Source organism: Struthio camelus, chromosome 27 (assembly GCF_040807025.1).
Source record: "Struthio camelus isolate bStrCam1 chromosome 27, bStrCam1.hap1, whole genome shotgun sequence".
Taxonomy (NCBI): domain Eukaryota; kingdom Metazoa; phylum Chordata; class Aves; order Struthioniformes; family Struthionidae; genus Struthio; species Struthio camelus.
In genome coordinates, this window is record NC_090968.1 from 985875 (window position 1) to 999861 (window position 13987).

At 68.4% G+C, this 13987-nt stretch overlaps 1 protein-coding gene across 1 annotated transcript; it reads right to left on the minus strand.

The window, feature by feature from the left end:
- Positions 1-2912: 2912 nt before the first annotated feature.
- Positions 2913-12237, minus strand: PROM2 (prominin 2). The gene is made up of 26 exons (XM_068920518.1): positions 12158-12237; positions 11341-11434; positions 10681-11107; positions 10529-10578; positions 9624-9826; positions 9414-9534; positions 9185-9248; positions 8881-8970; positions 8541-8740; positions 8386-8460; positions 8238-8301; positions 7971-8130; positions 7695-7847; positions 7477-7600; positions 7306-7397; positions 7087-7171; positions 6824-6970; positions 6666-6737; positions 5987-6079; positions 5842-5895; positions 5614-5694; positions 5448-5516; positions 5253-5342; positions 5049-5155; positions 4873-4952; positions 2913-2996 (listed from the first exon to the last, which is right to left on the minus strand). Exons 1-25 carry the CDS (start codon positions 12235-12237, stop codon positions 4889-4891), a joined length of 2859 nt encoding a protein of 952 aa, XP_068776619.1. The 3' UTR covers positions 2913-2996; positions 4873-4888.
- Between the last annotated feature and the right edge of the window lie 1750 nt (positions 12238-13987).

The following is a 13987-nucleotide window of genomic DNA, read 5'->3' on the forward strand; positions in this document are numbered from 1 at the left end:
TTCCGGATCTTCACCTTGTTTACTTTCACGGAAACAAATCGAGCTTTTACGTGCCGTGACTTGGTTTCTAATTCCAGTGCCCGGCGAGGATGAGACAATTAAACCCGATTTGCTCACAAAACGGCTCTGCAAAGCCTCTTACGTGAACCGGCGAGCAGGTTTCCACCGAGTTTTTCCCTTCTCGCCATGTGGAAAAAGGTTCCCGGGGTCTGAGCTGGCTCGTTCTGTGCCGTTCCTAGGGTTTTGTACCTGGATATAAACGCGAATACGCACGGGGGAACGGGGCTTGGGAAGATGTGTACATCCTGGGGGAAAACAGACTGCTTTTTTCTAGCCATTAGGATTTGTTTAATATATTGAAGCTGCTTTCCCTTTCTGCATGCTATGTGCCTTCCCGTGCATTCAGCATATCCTCCAAGCAGGAGGTTTATCCAGGACCACTCCGGAGTTATTGCAAAGCTTTCCAGCCACCCAAGCGACAAGTTAAAAGCGCTTTTTAAGGAAGCTGCCGGGGCTGGGAAGCGCCGGCCTTTCGCGCCGGCGTATCCTCGTTCCCAGAGGATGCTCACGCCCCGTTGTCATGGGCACGGTGTTATCCATGGTGTCTCCATGGATACGTCGGCGCAGGGGAGGGGGACCAGCGACGCAAGGAGGGGGATGCTCTCTCTCACCTGCTTTAAATAAGCAATATTTAGGCTTATAGAAAGGTTTCGCCCCAGGGGCGATGGCTGTTTGGGAGCTTGAAAGAGGTGGAGGTTGCAATTATTTTATTTGTAAGGAATTGGGGTCTTACCACTTCGTCATGAACCACTGCCCACCTCCCACGCGAATCTATGGAGAAGTAGCATTTTGGGGATGAGCAGGAATTTTTTTTAGCAGCCCTTAAGAGCAAACACTGCGGCCTGAGATCCTGCAGTTCTCTGTCAAAGCCTTCAGAGCTATTTTGGGGAGAAGATGAGAAAAGCAGAGGGAAAAGGTCAGCACTGTTTTCTGGAGAGAGCTGGAGGTTGGTGTGCCGGGGAAAATGGGAAATAAGAACAGAAATGAAACGACAACGGAAAAGCCTGCTGCTCTTTTAATTCCAGCAATTGACTGATTCGGACTGAACTGGCTCGAAACACTTTTCCTGTATTTTCCTTTAGTTGCAAGAATGCAGAATAGTGATTTATTTCCAAAAATAGCCACTAGTGGGGATCCGCACAGGGGCAGAGAGCCTCCAGGCAGACGCAGGCTGGCTGTGTGGGGCCGCGTCCCGAATGTCAGCGGCGGATGCGACCGGCGAGGAGAGCTGGCAGCGATATCGGCACCGCTACCCTCTAGCGCTTGCATTATTAATCTTATATATACTAATTTTTGAAATTTTGGGGAGTTAGATAGGCCCAGCACAGGAAAGGTGCCCCAGGTGAGGTCCCACGGCAGTTGAGTTTCAATAGCCGATGAGAAGGGAAACGTTTTACTCAACACTAGTAGGCGGCAGTTTAATTAAATCCTTACAAATGTGCAGAACACGGATCCCAGATAAACCAAATCAGAGAAAATCTCCAGCATGCGGGAACCTCATTTTTCATGAAAAGCACCACATCCAGGGGCCGGAAACCAGCAAATCTCAGTCTTGGTTTTAGCAATAAACCTAATTAACCAGGGGAAACATGTGCCGGTGTAGGTGAGGGACTCCTTATTATTATTATTTTTAGTCAGAGCTGGGTTTTTTTTTCAGATACCTCCCAGCCCAGCCCCACCTGGAGCGACATGGGACATGGGATGCTGCGACCGACTGTCGTGGCCCCCCGAGCCCTGGGGTGGGGGGACTGGTGCTTTTTGGAAGGAACTGGATGTTAATCATAAAACATTGACCTTGCTTGGGAGGATGAATCATCATCCAACTTGTCCTTTATTGTATTGCATTGTATTTTTTTTTTTATTGTTTACAAGTGTCAGCCAGTTGGTTTAAGTCAACTTTCTGGATTGTTCCTTGGTGAGTGACTGTTCACCCGGAGAGGCAACCGCTCACGTTTTCGATATTTCCACCTCCCAGGCAGGGAACAGAGATGATACAGTAACAGTAATAAAAATCTGAAATTTCAGGCATCTGCAGACATTCTGGGGTGCCTTCCTCTGATACTCACTGCTTATCTGTGTAGTACTTCACTTATTGTGACCCAGCTATGAGGAATAACGGTAGGAATAACAACTAATTTAAGTCAGCTAGTTTGTTGGCAAACCTGTATCTCTTTTTTTTTTTTAATCAGTGGATCAGCATCATCGCAGTGGTATTAAGTGCCCTTTCAAGTAGATAATCCCCTCACTCTTTTACATCCCATACAGAGTATTATTTCATTTAAAAATGCAGTTCTGCACAAAAGCGCCTCGTGCTCCCAGGAGAAGTGGGGGGAAACGCCCTTTTGCTACCAGTAAAAGCATTTCTGAACTCCCGCGGGCAAGTCGGTCACCGTGTGAGCTTGTGCCCGTGATGCAAACTACTTCGTTTTTAAAGTCTGGTTGGGGCCAAGCGAGAGGCGCAGAGGCCAACGGCGGCTTGCCCAGCGCCTGCGGGGAGCTGGGTTTCGGGCCCCGGGGGCTGTGGAGACCCTCAGCGGACCTGCGCCGGCCAGAGCCCTGGCAAAGGCCTTCGCAATGCCGACCTCTGCAGGCACGCAGCAGATAAAAACCACTTGGCTTTAGCAATACCTCTTTGGGAGTGCCTAAAATGTGCTTTTTTTAAAATTTTAATTGTTATTATTTTTATTTCTTTCCTGTTGGCTAGCAAATACAAAGCAGAGTATTGCAGTGAGGGAAATCCTGGGAAATCCCGGCTGATGTGGAAGCGGGGAGGGCGGGACGTGGCAACGCCTGCCCTTCCCCCCCCCCCCCCCCCGGCCCCGGAGCGGCTCCGCCAGGCGGGCGGGCGAGCTGCCTTGCGGGCTCTGCCGCCCCCGAGACCGGGTCGGACGGAGGGGCCCGCGGCGACGCAGCCGGACGCCCGGGTCGCGAGAGACCTGCCGGCGGCGGCAAAGCGCTCGGAAATCCCGGGGCGCGAGCGGAGGCAGAAAGGTCCCTCGTGTCCCCCCCCCCCCCGCCGCCGCCGCCCCGACCCCGGAGCTGCCCCCGCTTCCGGACCCCCCTTCCCGGCCCCGGAGCTCCCCCCCGGCCCCGCAGCCCCGGGAGCCCCTCCCGGTCCCAGACCTCCCCCCCCCTCCGGACCCGGAGATCCCCCCGGCCCCAAAGCCCCAGGAGCCCCCCCGGTCCCAGACCCTTCCCCCGGCCCCGCAGCCCCCCAGCCCCCGGAGCCCCCCCCCCCCCCCGCTCCCGCAGCTGCCCCCGGCGCTGGAGCTCCTCCCGGCCCCGCAGCCCCCGCAGCCCCGCCGGCCCCAGACCCACCCCCCCGGCTGCTGAGCACACCCCCGGCCCCGCAGCCCTCCCCGCCCCGCAGCCCCCCAGCCCCCCAGCCCCAGAGCTCCCTGGCCCCGGAGCTCCCCCCGACCCCGCAGCCCCCGGAGCTCTGCTGGTCCCGCCCCCCCTCCCCGGCCCTGCAGGCGCCCCCGGCCCCGGAGCTCACCCCGCCCCGCAGCCCCCCCGGTCCCAGACCCCCTCTGGCTTCTGAGCCCCCCTCCCCAGCCCCGAACCTCCCCCCGGCCCTGCAGCCCCTCCAACCCCGCAGCCCCCCCCAGCTCCCCCGAGCCCCCCAGCACCCCATGGTCCCTGACCCTCCCACCCCCACAACACACCCAGCCCCATAACACCCCTCTTCCCAAGCCCCCCCCCCCCAGCCACAAGCCCCTCTCCCTGGCCTCGAACCTTCCCCTGGCCCCACAGCCCCCCCGACCCCTGAGCCCCTCCCAGCCCCCCAGCACCCCATGGCCCTGACCCTCCCACCCACCCCCACAATACACCCAGCCCCACAGCCTCCCCCAGCCCCTGAGCCCCCCCAGCCCCACAACACCCCTGGTCCCAAGCACCCCCCCAGCCCTGCAGCCCCTCCCAGCCACTGAGCCCCCCGGCCCCCCAGCCCCCTCCCCAGCCCCAGACCACCCCCAGCCCCACAGGCCCCCCCTGCCCAGCAGTCCCCCTTTGCCCCTCAGCCCCCTTCCCAGCCCCAACCCCCCCCCAGCCCTGCAGGCCCCCCTGGCCCCACAACACCCCCAGCCCTGGGAGCCCCCTGGCCCTTGAGCTCCCCCCAGCCCCACAACACTCCTGGCCCCACAGCCCCCCCCCAGCACTGCGGCCCCCTCCCCAACCTGAACCCCCCCTGACCCCACAACACCCTCAGCCTGAGCCCCCTCCCCAACCCCCCCACCTCCACAGCCCCCCCCAGCCTGGCAGCCCCCCCCCAGCCTGGCAGCCCCCCAGCCCCACCCCCCCCAGCCCCTGACCAACCCCAGCCCCACAACACCCCTAGCCCCTGAGCTCCCTCCCCAGCCCCAAACCCCCTGGCCCCTGACCCCCCCACCAGCCTGGCAGCCCTCCCCCAGTTCTCCAGCCCCCTCCAGCCCCAGAGCTCCCCCCAGCCCCCCCAGTCCCAGACCCCCCCAGCTGCTGAGCCCCCCCCGGCCCCGGACCCCCCCCCGAGCCCCTGAGCCCCTCTCAGCCCCAAACCCCCTCCTGGCCCCAAACCCCCTCCCCAGCCCTTGAGCCCCCCTGGCCTCAGAGCCCCCCTGCCTCCCACCCCAGACCTGGCCTCCCGGCTGCTGAGCACCCCCCACCCCCAGCCCCTGAGCCCCCCTCGGCCCCAAACGCCGCCGGGGAGGGTCCCGCATAGTTCCGAGCGCCGCCAGCAGGGAGGGGAGCTCCTGGGCTGCGGGGCGTGCGGCGAGCGGCTCGGGTCTCAGCTGGCCGGCCCCGGGGGGAGGGGGGGGGGCCTCCCTCGCCTCTCACCCAGGGGCAGCCGGGCTCAGAGCTTGAGGGCCGTGACGCGGGGGATGTGGAAGGGGCAGGTCTCGTCCGAGCCCGTGGAGCTGCCGAAGGCGGGCGGCCCGTCAGCGGCACCGCTCGGCCCCCCGCCCCAGGTGGCCGAGCCGAGGGTGCCGGGTGCCGGGTGCCGAGCCGCTTACATGAGCCGGCGGCGGCCGGGTCGGAAGTGCTCGGCGAGCTGGACGGCCAAGACGATGGCGGGCACGAGGCAGAAGGTGCAGCAGGCCAGGCTGAACCAGAAGGCGTTCTGCGGGGAGGGAGCGACGCCGCGTCGGTTCGGCCGCCAACGACCCCCCCCCCACCCAAATCTCGCCCCCCCCCTCCACCCCCCGGACCCGACCTACCCAGGGCTCGGCGATGCGGTCGCACAGGATCACCCGGCCGTTGTCCAGCGCCGTGGCGAGCGGCTGGCACGAGGCCACCTCCTCCCGCAGCTGCGCCAGAAGCCGCGGCGTGAAGGCACGATGCTCGGGGGCTTTTTTTGGGGGGGGGGGAACGTCACGGTGTCCCCCCACCCCCCACCCCAGGCCAGCACCTACCGTCTGCCCGACCCAGTGCAGGTACTGCGAGAAATAGCGCAGCTCCTTGCGGGCGAAGCAGCCGAGCTCCTGCGGCCGGAGGGAGAGGAGGCGGCAGGGTGGGTGGGCGCCAGGTGCCCCCCCCCCCCCCACCTGGGGTCACCTTCCCGAAACCGGTCGCGCTCACCTGCCGGAGCAGCCGCTGGGCTCGCGCCGGCAGAGCCGCCTCCAGCGAGGCCGTGGCCGCCAGCGTCTCGTTCAGCCGGGCCTGGGTGGAGGAGAGCGGGGGGCGATGGCGCTCGGGGCGGTGCGGGGGGGGGGGGGGCGCAGGACCAGCCGGGGTTTTGGGTGGTGTTTGGGCGGTGGAGTTGGGGTGGGGGGGGCTCGGAGAGACCCGCTTCTCCGCGGCGGGTACCTGGAGGTGAGGCGCCAGCGCGGAGAGGAAGCGGACGCTTTCGTTCAGCTTCGCCTGCGAGACGGGGACAGTCGGAGCCGCAGCCGCTGTGAATTAAACCTCCCCCCCCCCCCACTCCCCAAAACCGGCCGGGGCGCGGACTCACCACCGAGGCCTCCTGCTCGCGCACCGTGGAGTTGTGCACCCGCCACAGGGCCAGGGCTTCGGCCGCCAGGCGCGCCGCCACCGTGCCGTTCCTCTGCGGGTGGAGGTGGCGTCAGCGGCGTCCCCGCTGCCGTCCCCGCCGTCCCTGTTGCCACCCCCACCGCCGTCCCCACCACCGTCCCCACCACTCTCCCCACCGTCCCCGTCACCATCCCCACTGTCGTCCCCCCCACTGTCCCCACCGCTGTCCCCGCCGCCGTCCCCACCACTGTTCCCGCTGTCCCCGTCGCCGTCCCCGCTGCCGTCCCCACCACCATCCCCACCACTGTCCCCGCTGTCCCCACCACCATCCCCACCACCATCCCCACCACTCTCCCCACCGTCCCCGCCGCCATCCCCACTGTCCCCGTCGCCATCCCCACCGCCGTCCCCACCACTGTCCCCACTATCGCTGTCCCAACCGCTGTGCCCACCACTGTCCCTGCTGTCCCCACCACCGTCCCCACCATCCCTGTTGCCATCCCCATCGCTGTCCCCGCCATCCCCACCGCTGTCCCCATCACTGTCCCCACTGTTGCTGTCCCCGTCGCCATCCCCGCCACTGTCCCCGTCGCCATCCCCACCGTCCCCGTCGCCATCCCCACCGCCCCCGTCGCCGTCCCCACCGCCCCGCTCCTCACCTGCATTTTCTGCAGCCCCTCCAGGCTGCTGGCGAGGCCGGCGAGGCTGGTCTTCACCACGGGGTTTCGCATCTGGGGGGAGACGGGCGTCACGGGCCGCGTCGCCTGCGGACGAGCCTCCCGCGGGGGGAGGACGGCGGCGGCGGCGACCGACCGACCTCGGCGCGGAAGCGCCCGTAGTCCAGCCGGTCGACGCCGCTGCGGGCGAAGGTCCGCAGGTCGCGGCGGCCGTCGGCGCCCAGCAGCCGCACGTCGCCCAGGCGGGCGCTGAAGTCGGCCAGGCGTTTCTGGAAGGCGGCGGCGTACTGCGGAGAGGAGAGGCCGGCTCGCGTCGCCGGCGAAGGACCCCCCCCCCCCGCCCCAGGCGGTGATGGGGGGGGAACCCACTTTTGGGAGCAGGGAGGGGGGGGACAGCCCTCACCTTGGAGGCTTCGAGGTGCTCGCCGAGGTCGTAGGGCTCGTCGAGCTGCAGCACTTCCCAGAGCCCCGCGCCGCTCTTGCACTCGCTGCCGAGGCGGACGGCGTGGGCGGCCATCCCCCCCCCAGCCAAGCACCCCCCCCGGGACCCTCCCACCTCGGGGGGGGGGTGGGTTTTGAGGGGAAAGTGAGAAAAAAAGGGAAGCGGGGCCCGAGAGCTCACTGGTACGCGGCGCTGAGGTTATAGCCCCGGCGGAGGTTGAGTTGCCGGCTGAGGTTCATGGAGGGCGGCAGGTTCCCGGGGGTGTCGATGAACTGCACGGGGGGAGCGCAGGCGAGGATGAGGCCGCCGAAGAGCCTTCATCCCGCCGCGCCGAGCGTCGCCGCCGCCCACCTCGTAGATCTCCCGGTTGCCCCAATTCCTGCAGACCAGTGTCTGGACGTTGCCGCCCACCAGGAAAGAGGCCAAAACCAGGAGGCTCAGGAAGGCGGAGAAGAGGAAACTGAGGCCGACGCCACTGCAACGGGCAGAGCGGGCGCCGTGGGCGACCGGCCGGCCGGGCCGGGCCCGCGCGGAGGCCAGCGCTCGCCCCCTCCACCCCGGGGACCTACACCATGAGAAAGCGGGCGCCGGCTTCGCTTCGGCACTCGGGCTCGCCGGGGTGCTGACGCCGGCGGAGCCCGTAGGCGCCCAGCGCCATCCCCGCCGCGTTGCAGCCCAGGACGAGGAGGACGGCGGCGCAGAGGGCCATGCCGGCCGTCCACCTGCGGAGGGAGGAGGAAGGCGTCCTGGAGAGGCGCCAGCCTCGGGGCGGGCGGAAAGGGGCGCTCAGCACCCGTCTCCTCCGGCATGCCCCCCCCCACCATCTTCCCCGGCTCCGGCATCACCTGTACCGCTCCAAGCGCCTGGCCTCCTGCAGGTAGGGGCGGCTGCCGTCCTCGGCCGCCCGCAGCGCCTGGCTGGCGAGCCGCGCGTAGTCGGGCGGCGGGAAGCCGGCGGCGATGGCCCGCACCTTCTCTGTCGCTTTGGCCAGCTCGAGCCGCAGCTCTGCAGACGGAGGCAGCGGCCGGGGGGGAGGGAGGGGGCGGTGGTAAGCGGCCTCGGCGGCAGCCCCCGCACCCGGCCCGCCGTGGTCCCCGCGCCCCCCGCCTCACCCTGCACGAGCGGAGCCATCCTCTCCACCGCCAGCTCCGGGATGGCGTTGAAGGTGGCGTTGGCCTGCAAGGAGAAAGGAGCTGCCCAACGGCTCTGGCCAGGGGTTGGGGGGGGTCCGGCCGGCCCGTCTCGCCCGCCCGGCTCCACCTGGCGGATGCTCTCTGGGAAGTCGCTGCCGGGCAGGTCGGAGAGCGCTTGCAAAACTCGTTCCACCGATGGCACCTGCCGGAGGGAAAAAGCCGCAGCTGAGCGGAGGGTGCCGGCGGGCAGGGGACGGACCGGGCGGACGCTGAGCCACCCACCTGGCCGTAGTCGGCGCCTGGCTCCAGGCTCTGGGCCCGGCCCAGGGCGCTGGCGCAGGCGGCGCAGCGCGGGTCGTCCAGCAGCGCCACGAGGTGCTGCCGCCGCTCCTGCAGCGCCGGCTCCAGGCGGGCCCGCGCCGCCGCCAGCGCCCGCGCCGTCCTCTCCACTGTCTGCAGATGGTGCAGCGAGGCCCGGAGCTCTTTAAAGAGAGGGGAAAAACAACAAGCAAAAAAAAAAAAAAAGCCGTGGCTGGTCCCCTTCGGCTGCCCCTGCGGCCGGCTTTTCCCGCGCTCCTTCCCGCTCCGCGCTGACCCCGTATCTGCTCCGGCTCGCCTTTACCTTCTGCCCTGTCCCGCAGGTCTGCCAGCACCGTGTACGTCGCCGCCTTCAGCTGCGAGTGGATGGAGATTCCCACGCTCCGGCTCAGGTCTGCAGAGCCCCCCGGCACCCCATGAGCCTGGCCGGCGCGTTGGGTGCAGCCAGCTCAGTCGGCACCCGCTGGGCTCAAAATCCAGGGCGACCGGCACGAATTTGTCCGCAGAGCTTGGTGTTCGGGGGGGCAGGGGGTCCGCACCGGATCCGAGCCTGCCATTCCCGGGATGGGGTGCTCGGGCCGGCAGCGCCCGGCGCACGGGTAACTCACCGCCCAGGTCGGCGATGATCCTCTCTCGGGGCACTTCGAACTGCTCCACCACCATCTGCACCCCCTGCCGAGAGAGGCGGGAGGGGAAGGTCACCTCGATCCGGCAGTGGGGAGGGCAGGATGAGGCCCACCTAGCCATTGCACAACCCTACCCCGGGCCTTTTGCACCGAGCCGATCCGGTGCCATCCCCCGTGGGACTGTGCAATCCCGGAGAGAGATGCCACCGACCTGGGGGATGTTGCTGATGTGCTGCTGCAGGGCCCGCAGGGTGGCCGGCACAGCCACCAGCCCCGGCTCCATCTGCTCCGTCACCCGCTGGTTGGCCACCAAGGCGCAGATCACGGCGGCTCTGCCGGAGCGGGAGCGGGCGGTGAGCGCTGGGCGCGTCCCCTTGCCTGCGGGCGGCTGCCGGCTCGCCGGGCACCTCTGGGCACTCACAGGCTGACGACGGAGGTGGCGGAGAGGCAGGCGAGGAGGCAGTGGCGGCAGCAGCCCAGCGAGCGCCAGTGGACTCGCAGGCGGCCCCCGCACCGCCGCCGCCTGCGGTGGTAGCAGAAGCACACGCCGCCCGCCGGCACAGCCAAGGCGAAGAGCAGAGCCACCGCGGCGCACACCACGTAGCCCAGCTCGTATTGCACCACCTAGGCGAGGCGAGAGCCCGGTCGGGGCAGCCGCGGACCTCGCGGGGATGCTCCGGCACCTTCGTCCAGCCGTGGCGGCGTGTGTCCATCCAGGATGGCGTGCATCCCTCCAGGGCAGCATGCATCCATCCAGGATGGTGTGCATCCATCCGGGACAGCATGCACCCATCCGTGAAGGGGTGCATCCATCCAGAATGGTGTGCACCCGTCCGGGACAATGTGCTTCCGTCCGGGATGGTGTGCACCCATCTGGGATGGCATGCATCCATCTGGGACAGCGTGCATCCATCCGGGACAGTGTGCATCGGTCCAGGACAGTATGCACCCATCCATGACAGCATGCACCCATCCGGGATGGCGTGCATCCATCTGGGACAGGCTGCATCCATCCAAGACAGCATGCATCGGTCCAGGACAGCATGCACCCATCCATGACAGCATGCACCCATCCGGGATGGTGTGCACCCATCTGGGATGGTGTGCATCCATCTGGGACGATGTGCATCCGTCCAGAACAGAGTGCACCCATCCACGACGGTGTGCATCCCTCCATCCGGCTGCCCCAGGCAGTCCCGGTGCCCCTCTCCTCCCTCATCCCGCGCCCCATCCCGGACGGCGTGTCCCGTCCTGTCCCGTCCCATCCCGTCCTGGTGGGCTTGGCCTCAGGGTGCCCCTGTGGGAATCCCCTCTCTCCCGTCTCACCTGGGACGTCTTCACCAAGGCCGGGTTGTTCAGGGCCGCCCGGAGCAGCTCTGCAAGAAGCAACGGCGTTGCGGGAGAAGCACCTGCCGCTGGCATCCCTCCCCCTCGGCGGGCTGGGACCCTGCGGGCACCGGAGTGGGCGCTGGGCTCACCTGTGGGCAGCGGGTTTTGCTGCACGAGGTCCAGGCAACGGCGGACGAGGCCGTAGAGGGGGTCCAGCGCGCTGGGCACGCGGTGTAGAGCTGGCACGCGGATGTCGGCGTGCGTGTCGGTGAAACGGAGCATGCCGCCGGGGTCGGCCGGCGGGCACTGCTGGGTGCTGCCGGGACCCAGGAGCGCCCAGGCTAGGAGCAGGGCGGCAGGCAGCGCTGCCCGGCGCTCGGCCGCCCGCATGGCTCTGGCGGTGGTGGCGGCGATGCTCTCGCTACATGCGCCTTCCGCTCGCTTCTCCCGCGGCAAACCTGCCTGACGGGCTGCGCCGCCTCGGAGCGCCCAGGCGCTGCCGCGGCTTGCTCCCGCCGGCTCCCCGGGGCGCCTGGGCTTGGCGGAGGCGGGCGCAGCCGCGTCGCCCGAGCCGTCCTGGGGGGGCTGTTTCACAAGCCTGAGTCACCCCACCGGTGCTCCCCAGCCCTGTGCCAATGACCCCCCCACCCCACCGGCTCCCACCGGCCGCTCGGCCCCAGCGAAGGGCTCCGAGCTTGGGGCAGCGCCCGCGGGGACCCCGAGGACCTCGACGCCACTGGCAGGGCCTGGCGCTGCCTTCGGGAAGCGCCCAGCGCGGGCGACGCAAGGACGAGGGAGGGCGAGCGCACCGGCCCGGTGATGCCCCCCTCGCCGGGAAGGCGCGAGCTGAGTTTCCCGGGCTCGGTGAGCTCCCGCCTGGGCTCCAGCAGCCGCTTGGCAGAGCTGGCGCGGGGTGAGCGGTAATTACGGGGGAAGCGGAGCAGTCCCGCCTGATCGCCCCGGCGCGGGGCTCTGCCGGGCCAGTCGAGCTAGCCTTTCACCGCCCCGGGCTGGGGACGCCTGCCGGGCTCGAGGCTCATTTGCCAGCTGGCGCGGCACCCATGGGGAAAAAGGGCCTTTTTGTTCCCAGCTCGCCGCTGGTTTCACCTCGCTCATCTTGGCAGGCAAGGGCAAAATGAGTGCTCAGGCATGCCGCGATGGGAACGACTTTACTTCCCGATGGGAGCCGGGCACGGCACGGACTTGCTTCTCTGGGCGCGCGCCGGCTTGCCCCGACTGCTTCCCACGATGAGGAGGAGGGGGGCTGGAGCAGCCTTCCTCCGGCCGCCCGCTCCGCTGGGGCTGGGAGCGACAGGGGCGCGCGGCCAGGGGCCGAGCCGCCCCGCGCTCGGGCGACGCTGCCAGCATCCCTCCGGCGCTGCCTCGGGCCGGCGGGAATTGCAGTTGGAAAAATGACGCCAGGCTGGGCGAGACGTTGAGGACTTGAAAATCCTGCCCAGTATCCCCAGGCTGGGGCCCATCTCCCTTCCCTGGGACAAAATTCCCACGGCTGGGAAAATACGGAGGCAGAGGAGCAATTAAGCGGGGGATATATGCATGGCGGGGGGGAGGTACGTGCCGTGGGAACGGCTCCTCCGCGTGCTCCGGCCGCTGCCGTGCTGTCACCCCGCCGGGCGCCGGAGGCTGTTGCCCGCTCGCCCGGAGCGATTCCCGCTGTGCCGGCGCCTCTCCGTCGCAGCAGCCATCCCCTGGCTGCTTAAGTATTTAGCCAGGGCGCTAAATACTTAAGAGCGCAGGCTGCGGCTCACGGTGCGGCGGACCCGCGCGCCTCCCCCTCCAGCAGTGCCAGCTCCCAGCCCTGACATTGCAGGCGGGCAGAAAAATAAAAAAAAAGGGCAAACTTTAATAAACAACAGGGATAAATAGCAATGGGGGGCAGAGGAGCGGCCCCGGGGAGCAGTTCGGAGGGGACGCCCCGGCGGCGGCGGGTCTCTGGCCCCGAATCGGGGCCGGGCGTGGGTGCGACGGATGGAGGCGGGGAAGAAGAGGGGTCAGATGTAGCCGTAGCGCTTGGATATGGCCATGTCCTTCTCCCGCTGCACGAAGAACTGCAGCTTGCCCAGCTTGCAGTGCTGGGCGGCCAGCTGCCGCTCGCGCCGCGCCAGCCGTTTGAGGCGCTCGCGCTCGGGCCGCTGCCGGGCACCGATGGGCACCGACTCCTCCTGCTCCTCCAGCGGCGTGGGCTTGGCCGTGCCGCCCGCCCAGGGCCCCACGCAGGGCACCACGTCGACCGGCGGCGGCGGCGGCGGTGGCGGCGGCGGCGGCGGCGGCTGCACCGGAGGTGACGGCCGTACCCGCGGCACCGGCGCTGCTCGCCCGGCGCCCCGCGTTTCGTTCCCGCCGGCCGCCGCTCGGCGAGCCGCCGGCACGGCTTTGGCGGCGGGTTGGCCGGGTACGGTTTTGGGAGCGGCGCGGAGCGGTCCGGCCGCACTCACTTTTTTCCCCAGGGCGTGGAAAACCTGGATGGACTCGAGCATGTGCATGCCCAGGTCGCTGCGGGGCGCCTGGAAAGGCTCGCGCGGCGCTTTGCCACCCGCTTTCTTGTGCGGCAGCTTGTCCTCGGGCTTGGGGCTGCCCTCGCTCCCCGCCGCCGCCGCCGCCACTCGGGGGATTTTGGGCCGCGTTTCAGCCAGTCCCGGGGGCTCGCCGGGTTTTTTGGCACGTTTCGGCGGCTGCTTCTTGGCCTCGGCGGCTTTGCGCTTGAGCCCGGCGGGCGGCGGGGCTTCGGCGGGGCTTTTTCCCGCCGGGGTTTCAGCCCCGGCGGCGGGCGGCGGCGAGCTCAGCGAGGCGGGACGCGGCACAGCCGGGAAAAACACTTTGGCCTTGTGCTTGGCGGCCGGCTTGGGAGGGTCGAGGGCGGCGGGCGGCGGGGCAGCGGGCGGTGGGGCGGCGGGCAGCGCGGGAGGCTCCGGCAGCGGCCCGGCCGCCGCGCCGGCGTCGATGGAGTCGATCCAAGCCAGCAGGTCGTTGAGGTCGGAGAGGTCGAGGGGCGGCAGCGGCGGCTCGCGGGCCAGCAGGTCGTCCACGTCCAGCTCGGGCGAGACGGCGGCCGGCGACGGCGGGCGTAGGGTGCCGGGGGCCGGGAGGGCTGCGGGAAGCAAACGGGAGCCTTTCGGACGTCCGCTCTGCCGCAGCCCCCCCGCTTCCTCCCGCCCCGTCGCCCGCCGCCCCGGCTCACCCTGCGGCGCCTCCTCGGCCAGCGGCCGCCGCCGCTGCTGCCGCCGCTGCTGGTGGCAGGGAGCGGGGTGACCCGGCACGGCGGTGGCAGCGGGCTGCGCCGCCTCGAGCAGCAGGAGCACGTCGGCGGCGGGCGGCTCGGCGCGCCGCGGCATCGCCGGCAGCTGCAGCAGGCACGTGCCGGCCGGGTAGAGGGGTTCGGCGCGGGCCAGGCGGTTGGGCAGCGCCAAGCCCCACGCCGGCGGCAGCAGGTAGGGG

Excerpts from the sequence above, each read along its gene's own strand:
- PROM2 (XM_068920518.1), bottom strand. The coding sequence starts at position 12,237 with ATGGCTGCTGCGACGGAGAGGCGCCGGCACAGCGGGAATCGCTCCGGG. Across the intron at positions 11,435-12,157 it reads AGCCTCCGGCGCCCGGCGGG|CTCTGCCAAGCGGCTGCTGG; the intron begins GTGACAGCACGG and ends ACCCCGCGCCAG. Across the intron at positions 5,517-5,613 it reads CCCAGCGGCTGCTCCGGCAG|GAGCTCGGCTGCTTCGCCCG; the intron begins GTGAGCGCGACC and ends CTCCGGCCGCAG.